Source organism: Triticum urartu, chromosome 3 (assembly GCF_003073215.2).
Source record: "Triticum urartu cultivar G1812 chromosome 3, Tu2.1, whole genome shotgun sequence".
Lineage (NCBI taxonomy): Eukaryota > Viridiplantae > Streptophyta > Magnoliopsida > Poales > Poaceae > Triticum > Triticum urartu.
This window is the reverse complement of record NC_053024.1, coordinates 650,169,776-650,185,949: the sequence shown is the minus strand read 5'-3', so window position 1 is coordinate 650,185,949 and position 16,174 is coordinate 650,169,776. Positions and strand designations below refer to the sequence as shown.

Below are 16,174 nucleotides of genomic sequence, written 5' to 3'. Positions count from 1 at the left end.
CAAGGCAATGCACTTGAGAAGACTAATGTACGGATGAGCATTAGGCATCAATAAAGTCTTGAAAGAACGAGGCACACGGTGCAAGGCCTATCATTCCCACACACAACTAGCAAATGGGTTCACAAGCTTACTAATAAGCATATTAAGAACCTATGCTTGTGACAACCCATGGTGAAGATAGAAGATGAAAGCCTCATCAAGACGAGGGATACCAATTAAGATGGCAAAAGCCTCGTGAAGATAAGCATGAGGAAAATAATCTTCACCACACACAAGAGTGCATCAAGATGCAACGATAGAAGACACGCACTCAAGGCAAAAGCTTTCACGGAGCCACCAAAAAAATAACATAAGAAAGACAAGGTGGTCGTGAAAGAAAGGATATCAACTAGATATGCAACTTCTCTCAAGTGTATAAGATTCTAGGTAGACGAAATCATGATGATATATATCTACAAAGAAGGATGTACACCCGAAATAGTTACAACACGAGGAACAAGATATCCAAAGGGAGGTCATACATATACCAATAAGATATTTGCTTGGAAGCATAGCTCATGGCTAGATATTGGTCTTATTGTATATAAATGAAGTCCACACACGAACAACAAAGACATCACAAGTAGCAACAAGAGATCATTGTTGGGATGCTTTGAGAAAGAAAACAAGTATCACAAGAATGAATGAATAACATGCCCTACACAAGGTTGATACAAGAAATGTGTGCATGAAGTATATGAAGATACTTGTTACCGAGATAACATTGGAAGGATGTAGTAGATACCAATTGAAGGTACAAAGTAGTTGATCATCCTAGCTTGACTCCAATAAGCACATGGTGAAAACACCTTCCATGTGAGTGAGCCGAGCATCCAATGCATCTCCACTTGTTCCTAGAACAACAACACAAACAAAATGGTACCCAAACTCATTGGGACAAAATGGTACATCTTCTGCGCTTTGTGAGTTGATCAACTTGATTCACTCTTGACTTAGTCTTGATCAACCTTGAACCTTTCCAATTCTCTTCATTTGAATGATGTCTTGAAGGTAGACATGAATGATCACACAATCTTCTTCTTCAAGACATGCTTGCAATAAGCTCAACTCTCACATGACCAATCTTTGGATAATTCCTTGAATAACACCTTGGTCGACACAAACTCTCATTGAAATCAACACATGCACTCCAAGAAAATCCTATGGACAAAACCTTCAAATATAACTCAAGGAAACCATTAGTCCATAGAGATTGTCATCAATTACCAAAACCAAACATGGGGGCGCATGTTCTTTCAGAAGAGTTTGATGATTTGGAGATTGTCGAGGATGATCCGGAGATTTGGGAAAGTGTGAGATTCTTAGCCCTAGCTAGGGTTCATATAGACAAGTCACTTAGCCAGGCGACTTTTCTACCGGGACATGCGTGCCGCGTGGAATCCAGCGCAGGCGATTCGCTTCCGTCTTGTCGTACAAGCTTCTTGTTTCGGGGTTGTTTCGAAATTGTGTTGTTTTAATGTGTCAGTATGATGGTTTCCGCAAGGCTCGGGAGGTGCTGACTGTGTTTATGCGCTTTGGTTACAAATACATAAGTCATCGGATCCGTTCTACAAGAAGGGAATCATGGAACAACTCGTGAAGAACGCAAGTGAGATCTTGGACATGAGGTTGAACGGGAACTCCCGTGGGGATTATGTGAGAATACGTGTGTGCCATGATGTGAGGCAAGCACTGATGCAATTTATGAGCATAGTTAGAGCAAATAACCGCCAAGTCTTCTTGGTCCGGTACGAGAAACTCGCAAGGTTCTGCAGCGTGTGTAGGCTGGTAGGGCGTGAATTTAAGGAGTGGGGTACCGGAGCGCATGAGGAGAAGAGCAAGAAGTTTGGGTCATGCTTGTATACAGATGCGCCAAAGCAGACACGTACCGATGACAAGTTTACCAGGTCGGCAGGGAAGCAAGCCGGCTGGTAGTGCAACACCGGCCGGGAGAGGGTCTAGGAAAGCAAAAGAGGACCCAACAGTTGTGGACACAACATCTAGTCCCTTCAAGCCTGAGAGTGCCCCCATGCAAATTGATTCTGCTATAAGGAAAATATTGAATATGGAGGGCGAAGAAGGTAATCACGGGAAGGAGGGTAGTCGTGCATCGGTTGGAACACTAGATATAACAGATGGTAAGGGGGGAGACCTTCAGGGGATTGAATCTCCTAGCAATAGATCAAACAACAAAAGTTGACTACCTTGGTGTCTCTGGAGATACATCGACGACCTCCTTCGAGGAGGACCGTCGGATGCAATGAGTCTATTATTTTGGAACTGTCGGGGGGTGCGAGACAGTTTGTGATGTTTTGGACCTCTCAAAAAACAATTCCCCCAGACTCGGTTTCTTATGTGAAATTAGACAAGCCTCTTCCAAAATGGAGCGGCTAAAGTGGAGACAAGGACTAAAGGGGTTCGCCGGTGTTGGAAGTGATGGACGTAGTGGTGGATTTACTCTTTATTGGGATGAAAATCTACCAAGTTACAATGTTGGATTCTTGTGTGCGGTACATAGACTATGGTTTATGGATGTTGCTAATGATAAAACTTGGCATGCTACGTTTGTCTATGGAGAGCCGCGGGTGGAGAGTCGCGTGGTATCGTATGTGGGGTCACCTCACAAAATTGTGGGTTGTTTCTTCATAATAATGGATGGTGTGTGGAGACTTCAACGAGGCCTTATGGCAACATGAGCACTTCTCTCGGACAAAGAGGGTGGAGAGCCAAATGGCATCGTTTCATGACTGTTTTGGAGCCGTGTGAACTGTTGGATCTCGGTTGGGCACCCCCTATACATACGATAATGAACAAGATGGGGAAGGAATGTGCGGGTGCGGATGTGTAGAGCCTGTGCCGAGGAAGCTTGGAGGGACTTGTCGCGCAAGTGGTGCATCTTGTTTCCCCTTGTCCGAACCACTTCCCCGTTTCTCGTCCAGATGAACCTCGTGGAACCTCAACAATGCAGGTAATCACCGTGGTATGAAATAATGTGTTGTTCTTCCTCTAGTGGTGTTATGTGAACGTTGACTACATGACACTTCACCATCTTTTGGCCTAGGGGAATGTGTTGTGAAAATAGTTTGTAGATGACGAGTTGCGGGAGTGGTAGAAACCCAAACCCCGGTTTATGAGTTGTTTCGTGAGGGGCTGTTTTGGATCAATCTGTTTAATGCTATGGTTAGATGTATCTTAATTATTTATCTTTGTAGTTGCATATGTTTGCATGAGAGTATAATCATAAGTAGGTATTTGTTCAAGTTAAGACAATATCTTAGCTCCTATCCACCCACACAACACCTATTGAATCAATGAACGATAACTTAATGAATCATGATGAAAGTAACTTAGCGAGATTACCGTGTGTGTCCTCAAGAGCATTTTAGCTACTATAAGAAACACCTCCGGTTTGTCCTTAGCGCTCATGAGGATTGGGCCACTTGTTGAACCTATTTACTCTTGTTATAAATTATCTTGTTGTCAAACCATATATCAAAACTATCTTACATCACTTGCAGTGAACCCTTACTGAAAACTACTTGTTAATCCCTTCTGCTCATCGTTGGGTTCGACACTCTTACTTATCGAAAGCAGTACGATTGATCCTATACTTGTGGGTCATCAATGTCCCTTTACGAAGTTTGTTCCTACAGATGAGGGGGGGGGGCATCGATGCCTGGTACGAGTGCTTGCCCACATACCAGTGGTCGCCTTCTCCTCTAGTGGTGATGGTGCATATTTTACCAACTTGGAGGCTGCTTGATTTGGTGTAATCTTGATTGGTTGCCTTCCAAAAGTATATTTTCTTGCCAATCAAAGGAAAACCGAGTTTCCTTCTCGCTCGAAGGATTTGTGTTAGTAATAATCGAGAAATGGCGAAAACCTGATAGAAACCAAGTCAAACCCCTCTACTAAAAGTGATAAAAATTAGAGCCATCAAGTGCGCAGGCGGGGCAAGTGGCGGCATAACTTGGTCACCGCCGCATCGGAGGAAGGAGCATTCAGAGTGCCACGCGGCGAGTTCGACATCGGCAGTGTCGTGGCAGAGATGACCCGACCCTCGGAAAGGACCCCTCGTGCTTGATGAGGAGGTGCAACACCCGCACCGTCTCCTCCCCGGCAGCCGCCGACGCAGTCTCCCTTCCTCCGCCGCTCCAGTCGCTTCGGGTGGTTGGCTCTGTTCGCTCGTGCCCACGGGGCAACAAAGGAGGAGCGACGTGGGGCAACAGTTATCCATGCTTGCGTCCATGGGCAACACAGGTGTAGCGGCAAGGTGTTGTGAGGCCCGAAAAAATTACAGGATAGTAATCCCCACTAATTCAAGACGAAGGGGTGCTGGGTGCGCCGGGTAGTCTGGTCTGACAGAACATTTAATGTAGGGTGTTAGTTTACGTGTGAGGCCCCTGATGTGATATGCACTGTTGGATGTGATTTAGCTAGAATTATAGGACCCTTCGGGTAATCCTGTGTACATTGTTCGGTATGGCTCTAGGGTAATTTATGTTTGCTCTTTCATAAGTAGTAGAGATATGGGCTAGTTATGCAATTGGTTGTGGTTGTTAGGCATGTACATTACAACTACATATTATAGCGCCGAAAACAAGAACTCGCACTCGCACGAATTTGAGCGGGCCGCAGCCCATTAAGATTCGCTCGCTCTCGCTTTGCTTCTTCTCGTTCGCTTGCTCAACTCGGCTTGCACGCTTACGGTTTTTCCTCGGCTGTGTTGTGATGTAGGTTTAGGAAAAAGATTGGCCACTAGTTTTTGGGATTTTGAATATGTTCGTAAATTTTAAAAAATGTGGATTCTGAAAACAAAAATCATAGATTTGCAACAAAAAGTTCACAAATATGTAAAAAGTTTGTTGATTTGGAAAAAATCACAAGTTTGAAAAGGTTCATGGACTTGAATGTGCATTTGAAAAAAAGTTTGCGGATTTGAGAAAAGTTCAATTTTTCAAAAAAAATTCAAGAATTTACAAAGGATTCACAAATATAAAAAATAATTCAATTTTAAAAACCTCATAAATTTAAGGAAAAAATCACAAATTTAAAAAAGTTCATGAATCTGGAAAAGGTTTTCAAGTTTGAAAAAAGTGCACGAATTTTAACAGATTTTTGTAATGGGAATTAGAGAGAGAAAAGGCAGAAAGAAAAATAAAATAAAATATAAACCAACTAAAAACGGACATAAACAAAACAGAAAAAATGGCCGAAAAACGCGCCGATGTCGGTCGGAGGGTGTGCACTTCGTACTTTGCCTAAAAAAAACTAAGTAAGGAGTACTTCCTCCAAAAGTCACTCCGTCCTCCCCGGGTTGCGACAAGTGGTGCACCGCATATGCGCCACTTGTCACAACCTGAGATTTCTTTTTTTTCTTTTTTCTAGATCTTTTATGTAAAACATTTTATCTCTTAAGTTGTGCATCTAAATCTTGAACCGTTTTCACCATTAAATTTCTCGTGTCAAAATCTTCAAAACTAGATCCAATGTTGATAGGTTTTGACGAACTTTATTTTCTCGAAAAAATCATGCCTCTCACGAAAAAAAAAACATTCTTTCGTTTTCGAGAGTCACGGCCATGCCCCTGATAGAAGCAAACCCATGCCTATCCCGGAAGCAAAACCGTGCCTCTTAAGAAAGAAAAAATATATGTTTTTTTTCATTTCCGATGCCTCTCGCGAAAGTAAATCCGTGCCTCTCACGGAAGGAGAAAAAGAAACGCGTTCTTTTTCATTTCACAGAGGCACGACTGTGTATCTCACGAAAGCAAAAACATACGTGTTTTTTCATGCAATTTTTTTTAAAAAAAATGGTTGAAAAGCAAAGAAAGACCGGTGTAAAGCTGAAAAGTAAAAAAACAAAAAAAAATATAAAAAGCTGAAGACGCATGCAAAAAAATAATCCATGAAGAGCGTCCAAAGCGCAACAAATGGCGGCGGCTCAGAACGCGCCAAGTGGTGCTTTCTTAGCCCACTCCAAATGACCCTTGGAGGGGTTGCGAACGAGCGATCCTCAGCTAGTTGCTGCCCCCTCCCTGTCTCCGCCCATGGCCTCGCCTCTGACACGCTAGGTGCGCTCTCTTCTTAGTGCGCCAAATAGGATTTGGGCTCGCCCCACCCTGTCTCTCGCCATTGAATCAGTTTTGGAAAGGTTGTACATATCGGTCTAGACCGATCTCAGAACGTTCCATGCAGGGTTTTTCTGTGTTTCTGTACCATTTTCTCTGGTTTTCCTCGTTTTCCGTTTATGTGTTTCATCAACCATTGTTTTTGTTCTTCTATTTTCCAGTTCATTTTTTAGACAAGACATGTCTAATTTTTTAATACATGTTGTACATTTTTTATACACGTGGAACATTTCTTTGAGCATTATCAAATAAATGATGAAAACTTTTATAATATATGTTTTAATTTTTTAAATAGATTAAACATTCTTTTAATGCATATTTAACTTTTTTGAATGATATGAAATATTCATAAAAAAATTATGCAATTTTTTTACATTGCATAAAAAATAGTAAAATTTACTAACATATTTTTGAAACGCGTGAACATATTTTTTCAGATATCACGAACATTTTCTGAATGATACTATTTTTATATCTATTACGTGATATTTTCATATATTTCATATTCAGTTTATTTAAAATGTCAGAAACATTTTTAGAAACACGTGATTATTTTCTAAATGTCATGAATAATTTATTTTACTGGGATAGACACTTTTTAAATTTCACAAATATTTATTTACGTTTTATAAGCATTTTTTAAGATCTTATAATTTTTTTGAAACGTGTGAACGGTTTGTTAATTTCATAAACATTTTCTTAATGCTATAGACATTTTTTAAAAGTTGCACAAACATTGTTTTGGACAGCAAGCCCATTTTTTGAATTTCCGATGAACACTTTAATTTTTTTAACTAAATTAGTTTTTGATATAAATGTATATAAAAGATTTCAGAATGTGAACACTAATATATACAAAATAAAAGGAAAATAGGAAAGAAAAGACAAACGTAACTAAGGACAGATGGTAACCTAACGAACGAACCTTACTGTACCATCCCACTTTGCGCTCTCCGAAGGGCGAGGAGACGCTCTCGCAGCGAGACATATAGCCACGCGGTGAGTGATTTGACGAAATCACTAATTAAAGAGTATTCGTTGCAAAGAACACTTCGCTTTCCCAGGTCACGACAAGTGGTGCATATGCAGTGCACCACTTGTCGCAACCTGAGAGTTTTCCCTTTTTTCATAGATCCGTTTATTCAAAATGTTTTCTCTTAAACCGTGCGTTCAAATCTCGAACCGTTTTCACCATTGGATTCCTCGCGTTGAGATCTTCAAAACTAGATCCTATGTTGATAGGTTTTGACAAACTTTTTTTTTTCATGAAAAAAACCGGACGAAAAAAACGAACAGAAAAACCGAACCGGGAGCACGGTTTTTTTCCCTTTCCGAAAGAGGCACGCCCGTGCCTCTCGCGAAATCACAACTGTGCCTCTCGTGAAAGCAAAAACCGTGATTCTCGTGGAAGGAAAAAAACGCGTTTTTTTCGTTTCCGAGAGGCACGACCGTGACTCTCGCGAAAGCAAAATTGTGACTCTCACGAAAGAAAAAATCAGAAAACGGATATTTTTTTCCCTTTCCTAGAGGCACAACCGTGACTTTCGCGAAAGCACAACCGTGCCTCTCGCGGAAGCAAAACCGTGACTCTCACAAAAGAAAAAGGAAATAAAAACGCGTTTTGTTTTTCTCTTTCCTAGAGGCACGGTCGTGACTTTCGCGAAAGCACAACCGTGCCTCTCGCGGAAGCAAAACCGTGACTCTCACGAAAGAAAAAAAATAGAAAACGTGTTTTGTTTTTCCGTTTTCCGAGAGGCACGGCCGTGACTCTCGCGGAAGCAAAACCGTGACTCTCGCGAAAGAAAAAAAAACAGAAAACACGTTTTTTTCGTTTCCGAAAGGCATGTCCGTGACTCTCGCTAAAGCACAACCGTGCCTCTCGATAAAGAAAAACCGTGACTTTCGCGAAAGGAAAATAAAAAAAACGCGTTTTTTCATGCAAAAAATATTTTTTGATCAAAAAGCTAAGAAAGACCATGGGGAAACCAAAACGTCGAAAAAATCCGAAAAAAACCGTTTAAAAAGCCGAAAACGCGTGCGGAAAAATAAAAAAAACCCAAAAGAAGCGTTCAGAATGCGACACGTGGCGAATGACTGAGAGCGCGCCAAGTGGCGCTGATCGTTGCAAGGCTCCCGAAGAAGCGCTCGTTAACTAGTTGCTCCCGTGATTTGACGAGAAATCTAGCGAGATTAAATGGAGCGCAGCCTCCCCTTAAAATGAAAAATGAGCCGCGGCCAGTGCGCACTACAGAGGGATCTTGGCTCCTTAAGCAGTAAATAGAACCCGCTCAAAAAGAAAAAAAACGGTAAATAGGAGCACTCCCAGTCCCAGGATCGTCGGTCCGTGACCGTGCCCCACTGACCCAGTTTGGTCCCAGCGCTCACGAACAAAATAACCGGTAAAGCTTCTTCGAGGATGAATAGGCTCGCGCTATTCGTCATCCTAGGTGAGAAATAGTTATTCTTCACTTTCTCTTTATTTTGACATCAACGCATTGTATTTTTACATTTTATAAATTTTGTTTTATTTCATACATAAAAAGAGAACGTAAGAAAACATGTATTCATTGTAAAAAATATTTTATGTTACGTAAAATTACGAATGTAAAAACATAGTATAAAACATATATAAAATGTGATTTTTCTGGTCTTATAACCTATATTTTTGTTTTTTATATCAAATTTTACATATTAAATCAAAATGCATGTAACTATTTATATTCTAAATATAATTTATTTCGGAAGCGACCGTAAGATTACCTCGAGTGAAGAATAACTTATTCTGTATATATATATATAGTGTTACTATTCATCATCCAGGGTGCAGAATAAGAATTTCTTCACTCGAGGTAATCTTACGATCATTTCATAATTAAATTACGTTTAGAATTCAAATAGTTACATTCCTATTGATTCACTACGTAAAATTTGACATAAAAAAATATAGGTCATAAGACAAGAAAATTTGTAGTTTATGTGTATTTTAGACTATGTTTTTACGTTTGTAATTTTACATAACATAAAATATTTTTTACGGTGATTATATATTTTCTTATGGTCTCTTTTTACGTCGGAAATAAGAAAAAACTTACGGAATGTAAAATTACGGTAGATTGATGATAAAATAGAGGGGAGTGAAAAATAACTATTCCTCAACCAGGATGACGAATAGCTATATATATATATATATATATATATATATAATAAAGCAAATAGTGCTTCTGGTCGTCCGTCAGGAAAATTGCCTCCGATGTTCGCACTAATTACCCGCTATGCCACTGGTAAGTGAGAAATAAGTTTCCCGGCCGCTTCCACCTTGCATTTGGTTCATATAGCGCAACACTCTCACATTTTGCAAGAATACGTGCCTAGCATGCTGGCTGCAGCTTGTGACTTGCATCGCTGCTCGACCCAACCTGCTTTTTTCTCTTTGTTTAATTTCTTTTTTCAAATTCAAATATTTAAAAAATATTGATATTTGTCAAATTCTAACTTCAAATCCAACATGTTATATATGAAAATTTCTCAGAAAAATATGTAGATTTTAAATATGCTGTTATCTTGCATGTTAATCATTTTTAAAATTATGTTTAGGATGCATCATAGTTTGATGCTCTCACAAAAGCTATTACAAATGAAACATAATATTCCAAAAAAATGTTAGTCACCATAAAAATGATTCCATTTAAAAAATATTCTCAAAAATTAGATAAAACACCTTCTTAAATTAAATATATATTCATGTTTTTCTAAACATCAAAAATAAAAATGATTGAAAGATTCTTTCATCGGAGAGCTGAAATGGGTCATGACAGACATTGCTATGATACGTCCAAATTCCATAGTCCAAAAAGAAATACTCAATGTAACTTTATTTTTGATGTTTGCAAAAATTGAATTAAAAAGTGTTACATAATATATATATATATATATATATATATATGTAGATTTTAAATATGCCGTTATCTTGCATGTTAATCATTTTTAAAATTATGTTTAGGATGCATCATAGTTTGATGCTCTCACAAAAGCTATTACAAATGAAACATAATATTCCAAAAAAATGTTAGTCACCACAAAAATGATTCCATTTAAAAAATATTCTCAAAAATTAGATAAAACACCTTCTCAAATTAAATATATATTCATGTTTTCCTAAACATCAAAAATAAAAATGATTGAAAGATTCTTTCATCGGAGAGCTGAAATGGGTCATGACAGACATTGCTATGGTACGTCCAAATTCCATAGTCCAAAAAGAAATACTCAATGTAACTTTATTTTTGATGTTTGCAAAAATTGAATTAAAAAATGTTACACAATTACATTGGAGATTATGATATATATATATAGATTTTAAATATGCTGTTATCTTGCATGTTAATCATTTTTAAAATTATGTTTAGGATGCATCATAGTTTGATGCTCTCACAAAAGCTATTACAAATGAAACATAATATTCCAAAAAAATGTTAGTCACCACAAAAATGATTCCATTTAAAAAATATTCTCAAAAATTAGATAAAACACCTTCTCAAATTAAATATATATTCATGTTTTTTCTAAACATCAAAAATAAAAATGATTGAAAGATTCTTTCACCGGAGAGCTGAAATGGGTCATGACAGACATTGCTATGATACGTCCAAATTCCATAGTTCAAAAAGAAATACTCAATGTAACTTTATTTTTGATGTTTGCAAAAATTGAATTAAAAAGTGTTACATAATTACATTGGAGATTATGATATATATTTTTCTCCCGTTGCAATGCACGGGTCTTTTGCTAGTTACTAGTAATCTTGCATTTGTTACGCATTCGTCGGACGAGAGTCATCTGGGATTGTCTATTAGGCTGGTATAAGATCACATCTAACAGATCCCTCAGCTATATTTGAACCAAAGAAAATCATTTTCAGGAATTCGTCTTGGTGCATCTTCAAGGTGGACGCTCACATGTTCACCTACGGACCACAATGTTTGGATCATTTTTATCATTCAAGAAGGACCTTTGTATGTCCGCTTAGCAGTCCGAACGTATGGATTTCGATATCCAAGAGACAAACGTGTACGAACATCCGATACACTCCCGACCCCGTACGGCCGCCGCCGGGCCGCACTGGGCGGCCACCACCCAACCTCCCCTCGACTCCCCACGCATCTCCCTCCTTCCGCCGCCGGCGGCAACGTCGCTAGGCGAAGGCCCTGTGGTGTGGCGGCGGCGGACCTCCTCTAGCGTCCCGAGATCTGAGGTGGCGGCAGCCTGACTTGGATCTCCTTGCAACGAGGATGGCGGGCAGTGGAGGACGGGGGGCTTGGCTGCAGCCGGCGGAATTAGTAGGAGATGGCGGCAGCGGCGACCGGGGTGCGTCCCGGGCTCGATCTAGGACCTTCGGGTCTAGGTGGGCGGCTGCCGTTACGTCCTCAAACTGCTGCATCTTATCGGATTTGGCGACGGCTCGCTGAAGCACTCCGGCTCTGCATCGCATCACGAGGATTATGACGGTGGTGGACATCTCCTACGTCAGAGGTGGTCGGCCTGAGGCTGGGTGATCGGATCTCGAGATCTGTAATCTAGTCTCGGTAGCGAGTCGGGGAGACATAGTTGCCAGTGAAAACCGAGGGCAGATGATGGCGGCGTTCTGCGCCGTTACCTTGACGAAGGCATCGTCCTGTAACTACTATCGACCCACTCATGCTACTCGGGGAAACCCTAGGATCTGGTTTTCCAGATCAGACAATAGTGGCACTACAGTGTCGTTTCTCTTTTGGGAGCATCATTTGTGGAGCAGCGCGGAAGTTAGAGGTAGGAGGTGGAGCGGCTTCGTCTTGCACGGACCTTCGGTGGAGATGTCAAGTCATGTCTGGCCGACTGGTGCTACGCTTTGTCATGCCTGACGGTAGGTGCTACGCACGACAGATCTTTCAGAGACTTCAAGCTGTGTCGGCTGATGGTACTTGGCGGCATGGTGCTGAGGTGTATCGGCGGCGACCGCGACGTGCTCAGCAGTTCGCGCGTAGGGAGGTGGTGATGTTGGGCACCGTGGTGGCGTCGACGACAACTTGACCGAGCAAGGATGGTGCGTCAGTACAACTCTAAAGATGGAGTGATGGCAGTTGGAGGCGGCGGCCTCTGAGAGCGCACCAGACCGGTGTGTGCCCCATACCCGGCAAGTGGCTTGGTTGGGGCCTCAAGTCTTAGATGTTAGGCTTGGCTACGAGGTCTATGGTATTAGGCCCGGACTATTAGCATCCCTTCATCAACTGGATAGGAATAGCTACAGATTTTGCCTAGACGGTGACTTTAGAGTTACTGCTGTATTTCTTTGTAAGGTCTTTTATGAATTAATAAAGTGACTGCATGCATCGCCCAGATGTAGAGGTCGGGGGTCTTCCTCCTTTTTTAAAAAAACTGGGGGGGGGGGGATTTGCGTAGTGCGGACATCCACTTGACCAATCATATACATGGTCCCTCTCTTCTCTCTCTCTTCCCAACCGCAAATGCATGGCCCCCCTCTCCTCTCTCTCTTCTTCCAATCGGACACTAAACCACAAATATCCTACCACATATGCATGGTCCCTGCCTACCTTTTCTTCTCCCAACCGCATACTTTATGATGATCATTGGATGACTCCCTCCCGCATCATGTTCGCGGACCACGCCTAGACGTAAAAACGGACATGCCGAGGATATTTGCGGGCAAGCCTAGGAGATGCCCTTATGTCCTCAAAAGTTTCTCCCACTTATAATAAATTTACTAAATTTAGTCTAGAGGAGGCCATTCTTCCTAATACTACGAAGACCGTCGTGCTGCCCATGACCACCGCCACCATTGTGCACCTCACCGTTGGGCGTCGGCTATCCCCGGCCCGCCCCGCCACCCATGGCACCTCCTCGCCCCCGCTGTCTCCAATGAGATACCAGCGGACTTGTTTCTTTAAAAGAAAATTGTATTTCTCACCGTCCCCGGCCACAACCATGCTTCTCCCAAGAATCCCCGGCCCGGCGGCACTCCTCCACATCGTACTCGGCCACGAGCAAAGCTGCACTGCGGCGGACAATCACCTATAGAGGATAGAGAACCGTGGGTATCAACCAGCAATAGCCGATTCCAATGATTCGCTGCGTTTCGGACCACACCATCGCGCCACTAGTAGAAAATGAAAAATGAGAAGCACCCATTCAGATAAAAAAGTGCCCAAACCGTGGCCCATGGAGGACCGATTTCACCCCCTTCGTCACATGTGTACGATGTGCGAATCCTCAAAAAAGTGCCCAAAGCGTGGCCCATGGATCATCAATCTTAGGCCCTAGCTAGATCATGGACATCATCTAGTGCCGAGGAATAGCCGCCGGCCACGTGGAAGAAAGAAAAAGGAGGAAGATGATGCAGGCTTCCATGTGGACCGAGTTGGTTGGGGGAATTAAGTTTAGGGGATCTGCTAGCCGAGAAAAAGTTTAATCTCTTAAAAGATCTGACTTTCATGGATAGGGAAAAGCTTTAGCACTTTTAGGATACGAGGTCTCTAGAGATGCTCTAAATTGGTTTATTTATTATAGCGAGTGAGGCCTCTCATGTGACACAAATAGTCCCCACATCCAATAGACGCAAATTGGTGAATTTTTATCCAATCAAGCTGTCCCATCTATGCACCTTCGTAAATCCCGTAATAACCTGTTCGTGTGTGTAGCATTGCTCGTGCCACCGATCGAAGGGGTCTTTTAGCCATATCAATTGAAATAGTTTGCTAATTAGCTAAATGGCTCAAGAGGTCTTTTGGTTTGGCAAACATCACATCCGGTTTTGCGTCCACGTGTGCAAACATCACATCCGGTTTTGCATCCCGTGTGCACCGTATTTTTTCTTGTAGTATGTGTTTTCGTATTCATTTAGGGGTTCCTGTATTCGTTTTCACTTTACAAATAATGAAGACAAATGCGGCAACACTTAGTTCTGTTTGTTTTCATCCCTACTTAACTTTCAAAATTTATTTATTCAAAAATCAGCATGCACATTTTTTGTTTAAGTATCATGAGCATGTGAATTAGTTGATTCCCTAAACTTAAATCCTAATTTTTTTCTCTTTCACTGGTTCTCATCTCCTTTTTCATTTACAATATCTCATTTCAAATATATTTTTACATTGTTATTGAAAGAATGAAAAAAAAATTGGCCCATTCGCCGATCAACTTGCGCGCACCAGGCGTGCTCGCGGGGAGGGGTGGGGGGATAGTGTGGCGGTGGCCTCGACCTCTTGCTCAGTGCTGGTGGCGGGAGGAGGTACGAAAAGTGGAGATAGTGGCAACACGGCCGGGAATAGATGGCGTAGCAGATGTTGATGTGGCATCCAATCTTGGTGTGGCAGCTGATGAAGCTTCTCTTAGAGAATGAGCTAAATAGCCATTCTGTATTCATACAAGCGGCATCCACAAATATACATTCAGTTTTACCGGCAGAAGCTCTGGGATTACTTATTGCAGCAACAGTTGTCAAGGCTTTGAACTGGAATGCAGTCTCCTTCTCTGATTGCAGGGCATTGGTGGAAACCGCTGAAGCCAAGAATATACTTGAGCACCCAGGGCATTGGGTGATCACAGGCATGCTCTAGCAGATTTCGTCAACCTCACTTCTAAGTCTCCGTCCATGCAGGATCAAGCACATTCCTAGGCTTAAGAATCTTATCGCTCATACTCTAGCAAAAAGGCCTTTCTTGTGTAGATCATCCTCTAGTTGCACTTTCTTATGCAGCAAAGCCTCTACATGTAATTCCAAAATGGCTTTTGAAGTCATCTCTTTTACCATGGGGAAACTAGTTTCCGCACACTGTTTAGGTTGCTAAATAATGCCGTAAATTTTAGCCCTCTTTGAGGGCTTTCTGTTTGCCAAGAGAAAATGCAGCTGATGTGATAATAATTGATCATATTATTTGATCCATAACGATGCACAGGAAGCATATACGTATGTGATTCTGCATCACACACGTACGGTACCGGTACAGAATTACAGTGCAAAATAAAGGACTAACTCACAAGAGGATACACGTACGAAAGCACACGGACGTACGGAAACTCAATCTAAATCGAAAACCCCAAATTATAAAGGAAGTATCGTCACACATGACCGATCGACCGCCCGCCCAAATGCATGCATGCGTGCGCCTGTGGAAGGATGGATCGCCGGCCGGTGCGAAGATGGATCTAGCACCAGCTGGGCACGCCGCCGATGCCGCACTTGCCGGGGATCTGCATGGCGCGGCCGGCGTCGATGCTGCCGAAGCTCCCGTAGCTGCGCTTCAGCTTGCACAGGCATTGGAGGTTGGCTTTCCTCAGCACGCCGCAGCACTGGCCGCTCGGCCGGGCCTCCCTGCTGCCTCTCGCGCAGTAGGACCCGCACGCGTCCTTCATGCTGCCCAGGTCCACGCCGCACACCGTGCCCGACACCGACGCGGCCGCCATCGCCATGGCCAGCAGCAGCGCCACGGCCACCGCGCTGGTCATCGTCACCTTGCTCCCGGCCATCGTCTCGGATCGAGCTAGAGCTAGGTGCGTACGCGCAGGTAGGATCTGGGCGGCTTGGTGTGTGTGGTGCTGTGATTTGATCGGCGTGGCCGATGCCTTATATAGCGCGGTGATAGGGCCGCCCGTGATCTGACGCGGGCATGTGCTCCATTCTTGCGCTGCCTAGCTTGTTGTGTCCATTGGCACGCAGTAGCGGTCACGGGCAGGATCGAATATGCCTCGACGGCGCCACGGCCACCGGGCGCGCCAAAGCCACATTGTATTGTTCGCCGGCCATCGATCGAAGCGCATGCACATGCACGTACGTAGCTAGAGATGACGCGCTTTCCCTTGTGAGCTCCTGCTTACAGGTGCGTGCATGCATGCACGTGCTCGCGTAGCTGGCCGTAACAATATTCCAAGCCGAGATGGAGTCCAGAGCTGAGAGTCTGAGACACTTTCAGAGCGCACCTACCAGCTGCAGGCTTGTCACCCCAAATGTTGTAT

General features: G+C 42.7%; 1 protein-coding gene across 1 annotated transcript; it reads right to left on the bottom strand.

Annotated features, from left to right (window-relative positions):
- Positions 1–15,074: 15,074 nt before the first annotated feature.
- LOC125548987 (putative lipid-transfer protein DIR1) lies at positions 15,075–15,771 on the bottom strand. Its single transcript, XM_048712488.1, has one exon. It carries the CDS (start codon positions 15,686–15,688, stop codon positions 15,368–15,370), a length of 321 nt encoding a protein of 106 aa, XP_048568445.1. The 5' UTR covers positions 15,689–15,771; the 3' UTR covers positions 15,075–15,367.
- Between the last annotated feature and the right edge of the window lie 403 nt (positions 15,772–16,174).

Excerpts from the sequence above, each read along its gene's own strand:
- LOC125548987 (XM_048712488.1), bottom strand. The coding sequence starts at position 15,688 with ATGGCCGGGAGCAAGGTGACGATGACCAGCGCGGTGGCCGTGGCGCTG.